The 17,638-nt window shown below is 53.7% G+C and overlaps 1 protein-coding gene across 1 annotated transcript in view; it reads right to left on the reverse strand.

Annotated features, from left to right (window-relative positions):
* The window catches only part of LOC306773315 (pleckstrin homology domain-containing family A member 5-like), a gene marked incomplete at its 3' end in the record, with an annotated part of 258,991 nt that overhangs the window by 84,373 nt on the left and 156,980 nt on the right, over positions 1-17,638 (reverse strand). Inside the window, exons 8-15 of the mRNA XM_079263105.1 lie at positions 17,451-17,551; positions 17,064-17,179; positions 14,179-15,276; positions 11,589-11,869; positions 11,193-11,431; positions 8,653-8,733; positions 7,660-7,779; positions 1,045-1,098 (exon numbers count right to left, since the gene is read on the reverse strand). Of these exons, the coding sequence (XP_079119231.1) occupies positions 1,045-1,098; positions 7,660-7,779; positions 8,653-8,733; positions 11,193-11,431; positions 11,589-11,869; positions 14,179-15,276; positions 17,064-17,179; positions 17,451-17,551 (2,090 nt within the window). The remainder of the gene's footprint in view (positions 1-1,044; positions 1,099-7,659; positions 7,780-8,652; positions 8,734-11,192; positions 11,432-11,588; positions 11,870-14,178; positions 15,277-17,063; positions 17,180-17,450; positions 17,552-17,638) is intronic.

The raw sequence follows: 17,638 nt of genomic DNA on the forward strand, positions 1-17,638 counted from the left end.
CTTCCAGGTGGTGTTTAGCATCGTTAGCATCATTAGCATCTTGTCTGCTGGACTGCAGCTGACCAGTTCTCCTGTTCCACCATCAGAATGTGGTTCAGTCTGGTGGAACCTGCAAGGTCTTCCCTGAAAGAGACGTTGTCTGGATGGGAGCAGATGTTCCAGCATTGATGGAGCTTCCCAGATGTGGAAGCTGCCCACGCCATCGGCACTAATGCAACCCCATCCCATCAGAGATGCAGGCTGATAACAAGCTGGATGCTCCCTCTCCTCTTTAGTCTGCAGGACACGCCGTCCATGCTGTCCACAGAGAATTTCATCAACTCTGATTATTCTAACCACAAGCAACCAGTGTTGACGTTTGGTCTTGTCCTCTGCATACAGAAATTTCTCCTGGTTCTCTGGATCTTCTGATGATGTTCTCCACTGTAGATGGAGGAGTCTGAGGAACCTTTTTCTGGATGTTTAGATCCAGTTTGGCTCATACTAGTAAACCTCTGTCCATCTTTCCATCTGATAGAGTCTGAAATCCTCCTTTTACACCCAGTTATGTTACTGATCTGTTCCCAGTTAAACCAGTTATGTTACTGGCCAGAAGCTGCTCCGTGTTGCTGCATCAGATGATAACATGTCTGAGTCTGATCATGTGACCTGACAGGATGATGATATCAGCCTGTGGCTGCATGACATCATCACTGGACTTCAACATGACGGAACGTGGAATCGTCCCAACAAACCCAGTCCGACTGGACTGTGTGGAGAAAGGCTCCCAGTCTGACCACACCACACAGAGCCAGTCTGACCAGTCTGACCATAGGAAACAGGTGTGATGATTCTGGATCTGAACTGCTGTCATGGTTTTCCAGCATCAGGACCACTGAGCAGGAACACACACACACAGCTGCATCACACACATACACACACACACAGCAGCATCACACACATACACACACATAACCAGCCAATCAGCTGAGAGAGAAACTAGCCGGGGATCCGCCTGCTGCCGGCGTTCCCTGAAGGAGGACAGACACAGAGACACGTCCTCACCTGGGTGTCCAGGTAAAGCAGGCTCCGCTGGAGGTGGTGAGAAAGAACATCAGTCTGCAGCCGCCACAGAAGAAAGAGAAGAAGAAGAAGAAGAAAAAGAAGAAAAAGAAGATTAAGTGAGGAAGGGAAACGACTGGGAAGGGTGTGGTCTCCTCCAAAGATCCCAGTTCAACACAACCAGTTCCTGTCTCTCCAGTCAGACCAGTAGCTCATCCCCAGTTTCCATCATGTCTGATCAGGATGTGCTGCTGGTGTTACTGGTGTTGCTGGTACTGCTGGTACTGCTGGTGTTACTGGTGTTGCTGGTACTGCTGGTACTGCTGGTGTTACTGGTGTTGCTGGTACTGCTGGTACTGCTGGTGTTGCTGGTGCTGCTGGTGCTGCTGGTGTTGCTGGTGCTGGTGGTGTTGCTGGTGCTGCTGGTGCTGCTGGTGCTGCTGGTACTGCTGGTACTGCTGGTACTGCTGGTGCTGCTGGTGCTGCTGGTGTTGCTGGTACTGCTGGTACTGCTGGTACTGCTGGTTCTGCTGGTGCTGCTGGTGCTGCTGGTGCTGCTGGTGCTGCTGGTGTTGCTGGTACTGCTGGTGCTGCTGGTGTTGCTGGTACTGCTGGTGTTGCTGGTGCTGCTGGTACTGCTGGTGCTGCTGGTGTTGCTGGTACTGCTGGTACTGCTGGTGTTGCTGGTGTTGCTGGTGTTGCTGGTACTGCTGGTGTTGCTGGTGTTGCTGGTGTTGCTGGTACTGCTGGTGTTGCTGGTGTTGCTGGTGTTGCTGGTACTGCTGGTGTTGCTGGTACTGCTGGTACTGTTGGTACTGCTGGTGTTGCTGGTGTTGCTGGTACTGCTGGTGTTGCTGGTGCTGCTGGTGTTGCTGGTGCTGCTGGTGCTGCTGGTACTGCTGGTACTGCTGGTACTGCTGGTACTGCTGGTGCTGCTGGTGCTGCTGGTACTGCTGGTGTTGCTGGTGCTGCTGGTGCTGCTGGTACTGCTGGTGTTGCTGGTGCTGCTGGTGCTGCTGGTGCTGCTGGTACTGCTGGTGTTGCTGGTGTTGCTGGTACTGCTGGTGTTGCTGGTGTTGCTGGTACTGCTGGTGTTGCTGGTACTGCTGGTACTGCTGGTGTTGCTGGTGTTGCTGGTACTGCTGGTGTTGCTGGTACTGCTGGTGTTGCTGGTGCTGCTGGTACTGCTGGTACTGCTGGTACTGTTGGTACTGCTGGTGTTGCTGGTGTTGCTGGTACTGCTGGTGTTGCTGGTATTGCTGGTGTTGCTGGTACTGCTGGTGTTGCTGGTGCTGCTGGTGCTGCTGGTGCTGCTGGTGCTGCTGGTGTTGCTGGTGTTGCTGGTACTGCTGGTACTGCTGGTGTTGCTGGTACTGCTGGTGTTGCTGGTGTTGCTGGTGCTGCTGGTGTTGCTGGTGCTGCTGGTGTTGCTGGTGCTGCTGGTGTTGCTGGTGCTGCTGGTGCTGCTGGTACTGCTGGTGCTGCTGGTGCTGCTGGTACTGCTGGTGTTGCTGGTGCTGCTGGTACTGCTGGTGTTGCTGGTACTGTTGGTACTGCTGGTGTTGCTGGTGTTGCTGGTACTGTTGGTACTGCTGGTGTTGCTGGTGCTGCTGGTACTGCTGGTGTTGCTGGTGCTGCTGGTGCTGCTGGTGCTGCTGGTACTGCTGGTGTTGCTGGTACTGCTGGTGTTGCTGGTGTTGCTGGTGTTGCTGGTGCTGCTGGTACTGCTGGTGTTGCTGGTGTTGCTGGTGTTGCTGGTGCTGCTGGTGCTGCTGGTGCTGCTGGTACTGCTGGTGTTGCTGGTGCTGCTGGTGCTGCTGGTGCTGCTGGTGCTGCTGGTACTGCTGGTGTTGCTGGTGTTGCTGGTACTGCTGGTGTTGCTGGTGTTGCTGGTGCTGCTGGTGCTGCTGGTGCTGCTGGTGCTGCTGGTGCTGCTGGTGCTGCTGGTGTTGCTGGTGTTGCTGGTGTTGCTGGTGCTGCTGGTACTGCTGGTGTTGCTGGTGTTGCTGGTGTTGTTGGTGCTGCTGGTGCTGCTGGTACTGCTGGTGCTGCTGGTACTGCTGGTGTTGCTGGTGTTGCTGGTGCTGCTGGTGCTGCTGGTACTGCTGGTACTGCTGGTGTTGCTGGTGTTGCTGGTACTGCTGGTACTGCTGGTGTTGCTGGTGTTGCTGGTGCTGCTGGTACTGCTGGTGTTGCTGGTGCTGCTGGTGTGTTGCTGGTGTTGCTGGTACTGCTGGTGTTGCTGGTGTTGCTGGTGCTGCTGGTGCTGCTGGTGCTGCTGGTGTGTTGCTGGTGTTGCTGGTACTGCTGGTGTTGCTGGTGTTGCTGGTGCTGCTGGTACTGCTGGTGCTGCTGGTGTTGCTGGTACTGCTGGTGTTGCTGGTGTTGCTGGTACTGCTGGTGTTGCTGGTGTTGCTGGTGTTGCTGGTGCTGCTGGTACTGCTGGTGCTGCTGGTGTTGCTGGTGCTGCTGGTGTTGCTGGTGCTGCTGGTACTGCTGGTACTGCTGGTGTTGCTGGTGTTGCTGGTACTGCCGGTGTTGCTGGTGTTGCTGGTGTTGCTGGTGTTGCTGGTGCTGCTGGTGCTGCTGGTACTGCTGGTGCTGCTGGTGTTGCTGGTGCTGCTGGTGTTGCTGGTACTGCCGGTGTTGCTGGTGTTGCTGGTGTTGCTGGTGTTGCTGGTGCTGCTGGTGCTGCTGGTACTGCTGGTGCTGCTGGTGCTGCTGGTGCTGCTGGTGCTGCTGGTACTGCTGGTACTGCTGGTGCTGCTGGTACTGCTGGTGTTGCTGGTGCTGCTGGTACTGCTGGTGTTGCTGGTGTTGCTGGTACTGCTGGTGTTGCTGGTGCTGCTGGTACTGCTGGTGTTGCTGGTGTTGCTGGTGCTGCTGGTGCTGCTGGTGTTGCTGGTGCTGCTGGTGTTGCTGGTGCTGCTGGTGCTGCTGGTGTTGCTGGTGCTGCTGGTACTGCTGGTGTTGCTGGTGCTGCTGGTGTTGCTGGTGTTGCTGGTGCTGCTGGTGCTGCTGGTGTTGCTGGTGCTGCTGGTACTGCTGGTACTGCTGGTACTGCTGGTGTTACTGGTACTGCTGGTACTGCTGGTGTTGCTGGTACTGCTGGTGTTACTGGTGTTGCTGCTGTTGCTGGTACTGCTGGTACTGCTGGTGTTGCTGGTACTGCTGGTACTGCTGGTGTTGCTGGTGCTGCTGGTACTGCTGGTGTTGCTGGTGTTGCTGGTGCTGCTGGTACTGCTGGTGTTGCTGGTGTTGCTGGTGCTGCTGGTGCTGCTGGTGTTGCTGGTGCTGCTGGTACTGCTGGTACTGCTGGTACTGCTGGTGTTACTGGTACTGCTGGTACTGCTGGTGTTGCTGGTACTGCTGGTGTTACTGGTGTTGCTGCTGTTGCTGGTACTGCTGGTACTGCTGGTGTTGCTGGTACTGCTGGTACTGCTGGTGTTGCTGGTACTGCTGGTGTTACTGGTGTTGCTGCTGTTGCTGGTGCTGCTGGTGTTGCTGGTACTGCTGGTGTTGCTGGTGCTGCTGGTGTTGCTGGTGCTGCTGGTACTGCTGGTGTTGCTGGTGTTGCTGGTACTGCTGGTACTGCTGGTACTGCTGGTACTGCTGGTGTTGCTGGTGCTGCTGGTACTGCTGGTGTTGCTGGTGCTGCTGGTACTGCTGGTGTTGCTGGTACTGCTGGTACTGCTGGTGTTGCTGGTGCTGCTGGTGTTGCTGGTGTTGCTGGTACTGCTGGAACTGCTGGTACTGCTGGTGTTGCTGGTGCTGCTGGTACTGCTGGTACTGCTGGTGTTGCTGGTACTGCTGGTGTTGCTGGTGTTGCTGGTACTGCTGGTACTGCTGGTGTTGCTGGTGCTGCTGGTACTGCTGGTGCTGCTGGTACTGCTGGTGTTGCTGGTGCTGCTGGTACTGCTGGTACTGCTGGTGTTGCTGGTGCTGCTGGTACTGCTGGTGTTGCTGGTGCTGCTGGTACTGCTGGTACTGCTGGTGTTGCTGGTACTGCTGGTACTGCTGGTGTTGCTGGTGCTGCTGGTACTGCTGGTGTTGCTGGTGTTGCTGGTACTGCTGTTACTGCTGGTACTGCTGGTACTGCTGGTGTTGCTGGTACTGCTGGTACTGCTGGTACTGCTGGTGTTACTGGTGTTGCTGGTGTTGCTGGTGTTACTGGTGTTGCTGGTGTTGCTGGTGTTGCTGGTACTGCTGGTACTGCTGGTGTTGCTGGTACTGCTGGTACTGCTGGTGTTGCTGGTACTGCTGGTGTTGCTGGTGTTGCTGGTACTGCTGGTACTGCTGGTGCTGCTGGTGTTGCTGGTGTTGCTGGTGTTGCTGGTGTTGCTGGTGTTACTGGTGTTGCTGGTGTTGCTGGTACTGCTGGTGTTGCTGGTACTGCTGGTGTTACTGGTACTGCTGGTGTTACTGGTGTTGCTGGTGTTGCTGGTGTTGCTGGTGCTGCTGGTGTTACTGGTACTGCTGGTGTTGCTGGTGCTGCTGGTACTGCTGGTGTTGCTGGTACTGCTGGTACTGCTGGTGTTGCTGGTACTGCTGGTGCTGCTGGTGTTGCTGGTACTGCTGGTGTTGCTGGTACTGCTGGTACTGCTGGTGTTGCTGGTACTGCTGGTACTGCTGGTGTTGCTGGTACTGCTGGTGTTGCTGGTACTGCTGGTACTGCTGGTGTTGCTGGTACTGCTGGTACTGCTGGTGTTGCTGGTACTGCTGGTGTTGCTGGTGCTGCTGGTGTTGCTGGTACTGCTGGTACTGCTGGTGCTGCTGGTGTTGCTGGTACTGCTGGTGTTGCTGGTACTGCTGGTGTTGCTGGTGCTGCTGGTACTGCTGGTGTTGCTGGTACTGCTGGTGTTGCTGGTACTGCTGGTACTGCTGGTACTGCTGGTGTTGCTGGTACTGCTGGTGTTGCTGGTGCTGCTGGTGTTGCTGGTACTGCTGGTACTGCTGGTACTGCTGGTGCTGCTGGTGTTGCTGGTACTGCTGGTGTTGCTGGTGCTGCTGGTACTGCTGGTGTTGCTGGTACTGCTGGTGTTGCTGGTACTGCTGGTGCTGCTGGTGCTGCTGGTACTGCTGGTGTTGCTGGTACTGCTGGTACTGCTGGTACTGCTGGTGTTGCTGGTACTGCTGGTACTGCTGGTACTGCTGGTGCTGCTGGTACTGCTGGTACTGCTGGTGTTGCTGGTACTGCTGGTGTTGCTGGTACTGCTGGTGTTGCTGGTGCTGCTGGTGTTGCTGGTACTGCTGGTGTTGCTGGTACTGCTGGTACTGCTGGTACTGCTGGTGTTGCTGGTACTGCTGGTGTTGCTGGTGCTGCTGGTGTTGCTGGTACTGCTGGTGCTGCTGGTGCTGCTGGTACTGCTGGTGTTGCTGGTACTGCTGGTGTTGCTGGTGTTGCTGGTACTGCTGGTGTTGCTGGTGTTGCTGGTACTGCTGGTGCTGCTGGTGTTGCTGGTACTGCTGGTGTTGCTGGTACTGCTGGTGTTGCTGGTACTGCTGGTACTGCAGTTGGTGTGTTGCCAGGTCTGAGATAGACTTCAGCTTCTCGCCACAGAATTACTCAACTTCTTCTTCTTGCTCGTCTGCATGTTTATGGACAAAGCCTCGGTTCTGCCGGGCCTGACATCTGGAGAGGAGGCGTTTAGCTTGCTAGCGCCAGAAGGACTGCTTTCCATGGAAATGTAATGTATTTTACTCGCAGAACAGAAAGAGGAAGATGTGATGTTTGCTGACATGATGCATTTCTTGTTTTCCTGAGGCTGAGGTGACTGCTGAATGAACAATACTTGATAAGAACTGGTCCAACATGGAGGAAGTTTCTCCAATCAGTTGGAAAGCAGCAGTGAAAGGGGAACCGCTCAGCCGATGCAGCCGAAGCAGGAAACAGACAGATTCTGCTTCAGCAGCTCAGAAATAATCATAAAAAAACAATAAATATAAATTCATATCATCACTCTGTCGTCTCATCCAGATGACTTCTCATGCACGTTAAAAGAAGCTTTAAGAATGAATAAAGCCCATTTTTAAACATCAGAAATGTTCCAGCGTACACACACATTTCATGCTTCTGTTAACACACAAGCAGCGGTTAGCTCAACGTGAAGCACAGGAAGCTGCAGGCGCTCGTCGCATGGTGCCATGCGTCCACGCTCAGCTGACATGCACGGCTGGAGGTGGAGAGGAAGAAGAACCCGCACCGAGAAGCCAACGTTTGGAGGCAACAGCACACTTTGCACATGGTCGGACATGCTGACAGACTTCAGACAGAGGCTGCTTCATACCAGCATCATGCACAAGCTCAGCCGACACACCAGAGGACAGATCCGGGACTGAGGGAAATGTTGGTGTATGGGAAGAAACCAAACCTGCCACCACCTCGATGATGACATAACCGAGCAATGACATCATCCTTACATCAGAGCGGGAATAATGAACTTTAAACCGGTGTGAGCGTCCCAAACAGCAGACACTGCAGCTCATTCTGGTGTTACTGCCATCCAGGACAGACACACAAACACACAACATGGATGTTCAGAGCGGGCTGGGGAAGCACACGAGTGCATGCACACACACACACACACACACACACACACGTACAGAGTCAGTGCTGACCTTGGCGTTGGGCCCCTCCAGGCCCAGGGCCATCAGCTGAGCTACTGTGTGTTCTCTCAGGCTGGTGAGCTCCGCCTGCTGCCGGCGGAGTTTGATCAGCAGCAGGGTCAGCTCCTCGGGCTGCGGAACAACAACCACACCAGTAATGCCTTCTGTCGCCTAACGGGAACCATTACAGAACTGGAGCTGCAGGACGCTCAGTTTAAACACGTTACATCATCATCGTCATAGGAGTGACGACATGAGACGGCCTGAAAAACACCTCAGATGGAGGACCGAGCACGGACCACCACACGTGAAACGGGTGCAGAGAGAAGACAGCTCATTGTGCAGTGTGTGGATGAACATCTGGAACCTGGAGAAGCAGCTGTTTCTCACAGGAAACAGGTTTTCCTCTCCATCCTGGAGACCACACAGGGACCAGGCCTCCGCGGGGAACCAGGGGGGATCTCACACCTCCAGTCTGAACATGGCCTTTTTAGTCTGATGCTAAGAACTGGTCTCCCTGAGACGTCCTGAAGCGTACCTGGAGCAGTACCACCACAAGCCACAGAGGCAGCGTTGAGCAGGACAGCTGACATCAACCAGCGAAGGAACAAAAAAGAAAAAGCTGAGATGTGTTTAATGGCCGCTCAGACCACTGATCTCTGCTGCACTGCCTGCTGTAACGTCTCCTCCTGAGAAAGTCATGGTGTTTGTAGTGAAGCGCTTCATCGCCCCCTGGTGGATGTGTTGACTAACAGCAGGTCAAAGTGGACGTTACGTTTGACAACAGCTGGAACAAACAAACTCACAACGTATGTAAAAGCAGGAATGTAGACATTAGTCTACATTAGTCTGCAGTGTGTGTTGTGTTTACTGATTCAGACACACACACACTGCCTGCTTCAACAGTCCTCACTCTTCTATGTGATGCTTTTTGTACAGCAAACATGCATGTTTGTGTGTGTTCTGTGTTTTTAAGTGTGTATGGTTGTGTGTGTGCAGCCTCACCGTCTTCCCTTGCAGTGACTGTGCAGTGATGTTTTGAGGAGCGCTGGCTGCTATGGAGCGACGTTCAGGGTTTAATCCGTACTGCAGAAGAGAAGCTGATTAGATCAGGTGAACAGATTCGTTAAATATCCAGCTGTGACAACCGTGGTGGGCCTGCATGCAGCTCGCACAGCGACAACCGTGGTGGGCCTGCATGCAGCTCGCACGGCGACAACCGTGGTGGGCCTGCATGCAGCTCGCACGGCGACAACCGTGGTGGGCCTGCATGCAGCTCGCACGGCGACAACCGTGGTGGGCCTGCATGCAGCTCGCACGGCGACAACCGTGGTGGGCCTGCATGCAGCTCGCAGAGCGACAACCGTGGTGGGCCTGCATGCAGCTCGCACGGCGACAACCGTGGTGGGCCTGCATGCAGCTCGCACGGCGACAACCGTGGTGGGCCTGCATGCAGCTCGCACGGCGACAACCGTGGTGGGCCTGCATGCAGCTCGCAGAGCGACAACCGTGGTGGGCCTGCATGCAGCTCGCAGAGCGACAACCGTGGTGGGCCTGCATGCAGCTCGCACGGCGACAACCGTGGTGGGCCTGCATGCAGCTCGCACGGCGACAACCGTGGTGGGCCTGCATGCAGCTCGCACGGCGACAACCGTGGTGGGCCTGCATGCAGCTCGCAGAGCGACAACCGTGGTGGGTCTGCATGCAGCTCGCAGAGCGACAACCGTGGTGGGCCTGCATGCAGCTCGCACGGCGACAACCGTGGTGGGCCTGCATGCAGCTCGCAGAGCGACAACCGTGGTGGGCCTGCATGCAGCTCGCACAGCGACAACCGTGGTGGGCCTGCATGCAGCTCGCAGAGCGACAACCGTGGTGGGCCTGCATGCAGCTCGCACAGCGACAACCGTGGTGGGCCTGCATGCAGCTCGCACAGCGACAACCGTGGTGGGCCTGCATGCAGCTCGCACAGCGACAACCGTGGTGGGCCTGCATGCAGCTCGCACAGCGACAACCGTGGTGGGTCTGCATGCAGCTCGCAGAGCGACAACCGTGGTGGGCCTGCATGCAGCTCGCACGGCGACAACCGTGGTGGGCCTGCATGCAGCTCGCACGGCGACAACCGTGGTGGGCCTGCATGCAGCTCGCACGGCGACAACCGTGGTGGGCCTGCATGCAGCTCGCAGAGCGACAACCGTGGTGGGCCTGCATGCAGCTCGCACGGCGACAACCGTGGTGGGCCTGCATGCAGCTCGCACGGCGACAACCGTGGTGGGCCTGCATGCAGCTCGCACGGCGACAACCGTGGTGGGCCTGCATGCAGCTCGCACAGCGACAACCGTGGTGGGCCTGCATGCAGCTCGCACGGCGACAACCGTGGTGGGTCTGCATGCAGCTCGCAGAGCGACAACCGTGGTGGGCCTGCATGCAGCTCGCACGGCGACAACCGTGGTGGGCCTGCATGCAGCTCGCACGGCGACAACCGTGGTGGGCCTGCATGCAGCTCGCACAGCGACAACCGTGGTGGGTCTGCATGCAGCTCGCAGAGCGACAACCGTGGTGGGCCTGCATGCAGCTCGCACGGCGACAACCGTGGTGGGTCTGCATGCAGCTCGCACGGCGACAACCGTGGTGGGCCTGCATGCAGCTCGCACGGCGACAACCGTGGTGGGTCTGCATGCAGCTCGCACGGCGACAACCGTGGTGGGCCTGCATGCAGCTCGCAGAGCGACAACCGTGGTGGGCCTGCATGCAGCTCGCACGGCGACAACCGTGGTGGGCCTGCATGCAGCTCGCACGGCGACAACCGTGGTGGGCCTGCATGCAGCTCGCACGGCGACAACCGTGGTGGGCCTGCATGCAGCTCGCACGGCGACAACCGTGGTGGGCCTGCATGCAGCTCGCACGGCGACAACCGTGGTGGGCCTGCATGCAGCTCGCACGGCGACAACCGTGGTGGGTCTGCATGCAGCTCGCACGGCGACAACCGTGGTGGGTCTGCATGCAGCTCGCACGGCGACAACCGTGGTGGGTCTGCATGCAGCTCGCACGGCGACAACCGTGGTGGGTCTGCATGCAGCTCGCACGGCGACAACCGTGGTGGGCCTGCATGCAGCTCGCACGGCGACAACCGTGGTGGGCCTGCATGCAGCTCGCACGGCGACAACCGTGGTGGGTCTGCATGCAGCTCGCACGGCGACAACCGTGGTGGGTCTGCATGCAGCTCGCACGGCGACAACCGTGGTGGGCCTGCATGCAGCTCGCACGGCGACAACCGTGGTGGGTCTGCATGCAGCTCGCACAGCGACAACCGTGGTGGGTCTGCATGCAAACATTTCTACAGGTTTAGAACTTTGTTTGCGGATGAGTACTGCTATAAATCCAAACATTGAAGGATGTCCTCCTTCAGGATGACAACGCTGCTTCATTGTCAGTCTTCGGTGATCAAACCCTTCAGTGATGCAGCTTTCAGCTCAGGAGAAGCTAAACTTCCTGTCTGTCTGTGTGTGTGTCGTGTGTTTGTTCTCATCTGGATTGTGTGTTCCTACCTTGGCGAGGTGTGCCCTGTGCCTGCGGTCCAAAGTGACGTCCCCTCGGAGGACAGGTGATGACGCCTCTGAGTGTGAGTTACTGGGGTTGTGAGCCAGCTGCTGGCGTGGGGGGGAGAAAGTGCTACAGAGAGCCAGGGAGCCGTGGGAGGGGGAGGAGGGGATGGACTGTCCCACGGCGTGTTCCGAGATGTTGGCCATGGTCTTTGTGCTGGGCAGCGTGCCGTAATGACCCACAGCTGAAGGCAGAAGACAAAGTGAGACAGTGGAGACTTTAAATGCTCTGTCGAACAATCACAATTTGCATAACAATATCCCGTTACCATAACAACATGCTTATTTTCCTTCATTAAAAGATACATGATAAGCTGTTAGGAGCTGATAATCTGTGTCCACCTGTTGGCTGGGCCAGACTCTGCCTGGAGAAGGCCTGCCTTTGCTGCCACTCATACAGTTGCCACATGGTGTCGTCTCTCATCGACCTCCTCTTCTCTGCCGTGCTGACGGTGGAGGCTGGGCGGAGCGCACGGTCATACACGGAGCCCGCCACGCTGCAGATACTGTCTGGCCTCATCATGGCGTTACGAGGCAGTGTGCGATAGCCTTCAGGGTAGCGGGGCACAATCTGTGCACGGTGGCTGGGCATGTTCCTGGGTAAGGTCTGGTAGGACATCACACTGGAAAGAACGGGAAACAAAGTCTAACACGTCATCATCCTTCATCACATTGAGGATTAACCCTTAAACCACCATCAGATCCCCAGGTCCACCTCTACTGCCACCAGAAATGCTGCTGTGTATCTCTGTGATGGATTTCTGACCTTTCAGATGATTTACGGAGCTTTTCTATCCCGTCATTTAATCAATTCATCAATTCATCAATATTATGTTGCTAAGAGACCATCTGAACCCTCCTCCTCTTACATCATTTGTCCTGGCAAAACGGAGCACAAGAGGATGATGCAGGATGTTTACAAAGCAGTAGCAGAGTTCAAAACAAAGATAGCATGCCACATGCATTTAGGGTCTCTGCTGTAGAAGACCCACTGCTAACATCTGTCCTTAGAGCAAAGCCGCCACTTTGTAGGATTTAATCTGTTAACCGTCCCATGTAGTTTCCATTCTAGATTGCGCCGTCTGTTGGCAGCAAACTGTAGTAGCTCTGACTTGCTATCTTGATTTTTTCAAAAGTACAAAGTCTTCTCACATAGATATTACCTCAAATTAGGTCTTTTTTTCTGAGGATTTCATGCCGGTTCGGAGGGTGTGCTGCAAGGAAGATTTTTCTGCATGTTTTTGATCTTTCAGGGCTTGTTATTATGAGTCTCCATGGCAACGAAAGACTTGTTTACAATCCAGATCAACTGATTAACCTCTCCCAAATCAGGATTATCAGCGAAACAACACATCAAATCCCGATGGAGTTGAAAAGACAGAAGAGGATGCAGAGCGGGAGTCAGACAGAGGAGAAAGCGATGGAGATTTAAACCATTTCTTCCAACTGTTGTGATGGGTAAAAAACAAAACGGACAAGCTGGAGATGCTAACAAGGTCTCAGAAAGAATACAGAGAGTGCAGTATTATGTACTTCACCGAGACATGGCTGCATGAACACATCCCTGACTGTAATGTGTCTGTACCGGGCTTTAAAACGGTCCGTGCAGACCGCAGTAGACAACACAGCGGAAAGCTAAAGGGTGGTGGAATTGCAGTGCTGGTTAACCAGCGTTGGTGTCATCCTGGACATGTTACTGTCAAGGAGAAGATATGCACAAGGGACATGGAACTGTTAGCTGTGAGCTTCCATCCATATTATTTACCCAGAGAGTTTACCTGTGTTATTCTGGTAGCGGTTTATATAATACCTGGTACCGCACCAGACACAGCCTGTGACGTCATCAGCTCCGTCGTTGCTCGGCTACAAACACAGCATCCAAACTCATTCATGGTGATCTCCGGAGACTTCAACAACGTCTCCCTCTCTGCAACTCTACCAACATTCCAGCAGTTTGTCAGCTGCTCCACCAGAGAAAATAAGATGTTGGACTTATTTTATGCAAATATGAATAATGGATCCAGTTGTTCTGCCCTGCCTCCTTTAGGAAGATCTGACCATAATCTGGTTCTTCTCACCTCCACCTACAAGCCCATCGTTCAGCAGCAACCAGTCATCACAAAGACTATCAGAATCTGGTCTGCTGAAGCTGAAGATGCTCTTAGAGGAGGCTTTGAGGCTACAGACTGGAACGTCCTCTGTGAACCTCATGGAGACGACATCAACGCCATGACTGAGTGTGTGACAGATTACATAACCTTCTGTGTGGACAGCATCGTCCCAACAAGAACAGTGAGGTGCTTCCCCAATAACAAACCCTGGATCACCAGTGACCTGAAAAAGCTGCTGAACATCAAAAAGAAAGCCTTCAGGGATGGAGACAGGGAGTTATTGAGGGCAACACAAAAACAACTTAAAACACAAACTAAGAAGTGCAAGGAGGAAGATCATTCCTGCCAGCAGCCATCAGCCTCCAGAACAAGACCTCCTCAAATTAATTATTGTTATATACTACAATATTGAATTTCCCTTTGGGGATTAATAAAGTATTTTTCCATTTCATAAACACTACATGTTGTGTCTGGATTGTAAACCTCCTGGACGGATAGAAACGCTGGAAAACCTCCGTAGACCAGCTGGAGGGTCACATGACCATCCCAGTTCCACACTGCTGGTCCTGCTGGTGGAGGGGGTGCATCTGATGAAGGTTTAAGCACTCATAACGTCTGAAGGTAGACATCAAAATAATGTTTTTACTGAACCTGAACCTGAACCTGCAGCTGAACCTGAACCTGAACCTGCAGCTGAACCTGAACCTGAACCTGAACCTGCAGCTGAACCTGAACCTGAACCTGCAGCTGAACCTGAACCTGAACCTGAACCTGCAGCTGAACCCGGATCTGGACCCAAACCTGAACCCATGGTTCCTCACCTCCTGGTGTCCTCGTCCAGTCCTCTGGTCCGGTGTGTGTGGACCCATGGCTCGAGCTGCTGGGTGGACCCCATCCTAGATATGCCGCTATCTGGATCCTGGACTGGAGTTGGAGATGTTACAGGAACCCTGGCCGGACCCCCGTCCGCTGCAGCCTGACTGCAGTCCCCCTGCTGCTCTGTTGATGCAGATCTGGACCCGTTGACTTGCACAGGCTTCTGTCTGCTGATGCTGGCCTGACTCTGGCGTGATGCAGACACGGCGGCAGCGATGGCAGCGGCCTGAGCTGGCTGCAGCTGGATGCTGCTGATTTTGGTCACGGACCTCTCTGCGCTGGGGTCTCTATTGAAACCAAACTTGTCGCCCTCTCGGAGCGTGGCATACTTCTCTCTGTCCGTCAGAGTGGCGTATTTATCCCCCTCTCGCAGCGTGCTGTACTTCCTGACCTCCTTCAGAGTCCCATATTTGTCCATGACATGGATTGTCCCGTACTTGTTGTCCCTCATGGTGCCGTACCTCTCCGTCTCTTTCAACGACAGCTGTCTCTTCACCTCCCTCTGAGGAGGGCCCTTCTGTCCATCCTTCTGCAGCGTGTGCCTGTCGCCCACCTTCTGCAGGGCGTACTTCTCTCCCTCCTTGGTGAGGAGGTACTTCTCTCTATCTTTAGCTGGAGCGTATTTCTCCTCCACCGGCGTCACTGTGTACTTATTGTCCACTTTCTGAACGGTGTATTTCTCCAGATCCCTATGGATGGCGTACACCTCTCCATCTTTCTGCAGTGAGTACTTTCCTCCATCCTTTCGTAGCAGATACTTCTCTCCGTCTTTGTGTAGGAGATACCTCTCCCCATCCTTCTGCAGCAAGTAGCTGACTCCATCCTTCTTCAGGGAGTACTTCTCTCCATCTCTCTGTAAGGTGTAATACTCCCTCTTGTCTGCATCTCTGTGCTGCTTGTCGTCAGCCCGGGACAGGGACTGTTGCCGTACGGGTTGTCTGTTGCGCTCATTGTTCTGGATCTCAGGCCGGGTCAGAACTTTGTGGTTCAGCAGGTTGTTCAGCTCCTGAGGCGTCTGGTGGTCCACGTTCAACTTGTCCACTCTGGAAAAAAGAAAGAGTAAGAAATAAAAAAAAGAAGAGAAACTTTCCTTTTGATCAGAAAACCTGGAGGAGTCTGGATTCATCGCCTCCTTAAAACTCATTTCATGCTGTTTCTTTCACATTATTCGTCATATAGAACCTGAAGCTGCTATTCCCGTCAGTATGCAGACATGCTGTTTCCATGCAGACATGCTGTTTCCATGCAGACATGCTGTTTCCATGCAGACACGCTGTTTCCATGGAGACGTGACGTTTCCATGCAGACGTGACGTTTCCATGCAGACGTGACGTTTCCATGCAGACGTGACGTTTCCATGCAGACGTGACGTTTCCATGCAGACGTGACGTTTCCATGCAGACGTGACGTTTCCATGCAGACGTGACGTTTCCATGCAGACGTGATGTTTCCATGCAGACACGCTGTTTCCATGCAGACGTGACGTTTCCATGCAGACGTGACGTTTCCATGCAGACGTGACGTTTCCATGCAGACGTGATGTTTCCATGCAGACGTGACGTTTCCATGCAGATGTGACGTTTCCATGCAGACGTGACGTTTCCATGCAGACGTCATGTTTCCATGTAGACGTGACGTTTCCATGGAGACATGATGTTTCCATGCAGACATGCTGTTTCCATGCAGACATGCTGTTTCCATGGAGACGGGATGTTTCCATGGAGACGTGACGTTTCCATGCAGACGTGATGTTTCCATGCAGACGTGATGTTTCCATGCAGACGTGATGTTTCCATGCAGACATGCTGTTTCCATGGAGACGTGACGTTTCCATGCAGACATGCTGTTTCCATGGAGACGTGACGTTTCCATGCAGACGTGATGTTTCCATGCAGACGTGATGTTTCCATGCAGACGTCATGTTTCCATGCAGACATGCTGTTTCCATGGAGACGTGACGTTTCCATGCAGACGTGATGTTTCCATGCAGACGTGATGTTTCCATGCAGACGTGATGTTTCCATGCAGACGTGATGTTTCCATGCAGACGTGATGTTTCCATGCAGACATGCTGTTTCCATGGAGACGTGACGTTTCCATGCAGACGTGATGTTTCCATGCAGACGTGATGTTTCCATGCAGACGTGACTCTGTTGAGATGTTAAACCTGTTGCATGTTTTATAATTTTATGTGGAATCTTCTGAATAGTTCTGTGGCATCTAGAAACTGGTCTAGCATGGTGCCCTCCCTCCTGATTTCTGTCCATAGATCTTGAGATCCTTTCAAAACTCAGATGTTTGCTGACTCTCTAACATGATGAAGATGAAGTACATGGACAGAAACGAGTTTACTCATATGAACTTCATCTGTCTCCAAAAGTAACAAAGAGTTCAGAGCAAAGACGGTATGAAGAGGGATGGTTAGCATTAGCATTAGCTTCCTCCATCAGTTCACTGGTAAAATGGGTTTACAGGTGACTGATGGACTTATTAACCTTCAGTTTTCAGATATTTGTTGGTCTTCAAACCACATTATAAGGTGTTGATGGTGGAACTACTTGTGGCAAATGTAGATGGTATCTATGGTAACCACAGAGCCCGATGTGACATGGTTCTGAGTTCCAGCAGCTTTGCTAGGGAGGAAGTTAAACCCGCGAAGACCTGATCAGCATTAAGAATGCTGGGATGAAAAAAAAGTGAAAGAGGCTGCAGTGTTGAGTATGACACCGTGTTTGTAATCCAGGCTGTGTGACATGTGTGTGTGTGAGGGTCATTTGTCACACGGTTCATGATGGATGTTAGTGGGTGTGTTTCTGCAGAGTGCAGCAACCTTCTGACGGGTTCAGTGTGGACGAGAGCAGCATCCGTCATGACCTTCATCCAGGACTCCATTTCTTTGGCAGTGTCGGTGCAGAAGTAGTACGTCCTCATGTTGGGATGGGTGGCCTGGAGGGGGTCAGAGGAACAAGGTTGGTTCAGGTCTCTCCATCCTTTCATGAAACCACTAAACCTTAGTGGTGAATCAGTCTTATTTAAATGTTTCTGGTTGTTTACAGACTCAGTACAAATATCTGTAAACACGTTTAAAAGGATTTAAAAAGCTCTGATCATCTTGTAGACCGTGGCACGTGTGTTTCACTTATTGTCCCGAGCCATCAGGATGTGTCATCGTCTCCACCAGTAAAAAGCACCAGAAGCAGAAGACCACCGTGCTTACCTTGAAGGCATATTTCCTGCTGATGTGGTCGTCCACCGATAGCATGGAGATGTGGAAGCTGGGCAGCAGGATACTTCCCAGGATGCTGTCTTCCTTCTCATCTGCAGCAACCACAGAGAAAAGTCTGAAGTGGAACCTGAAGAGAAGTCTAACAGTCATCATGTTCCCATCAGCTGAATGTTCTTCCT

The sequence above is a fragment of the Telmatherina bonti genome, assembly GCF_933228915.1.
Source record: "Telmatherina bonti genome assembly, chromosome: 23".
In the NCBI taxonomy this organism is placed as follows: domain Eukaryota; kingdom Metazoa; phylum Chordata; class Actinopteri; order Atheriniformes; family Telmatherinidae; genus Telmatherina; species Telmatherina bonti.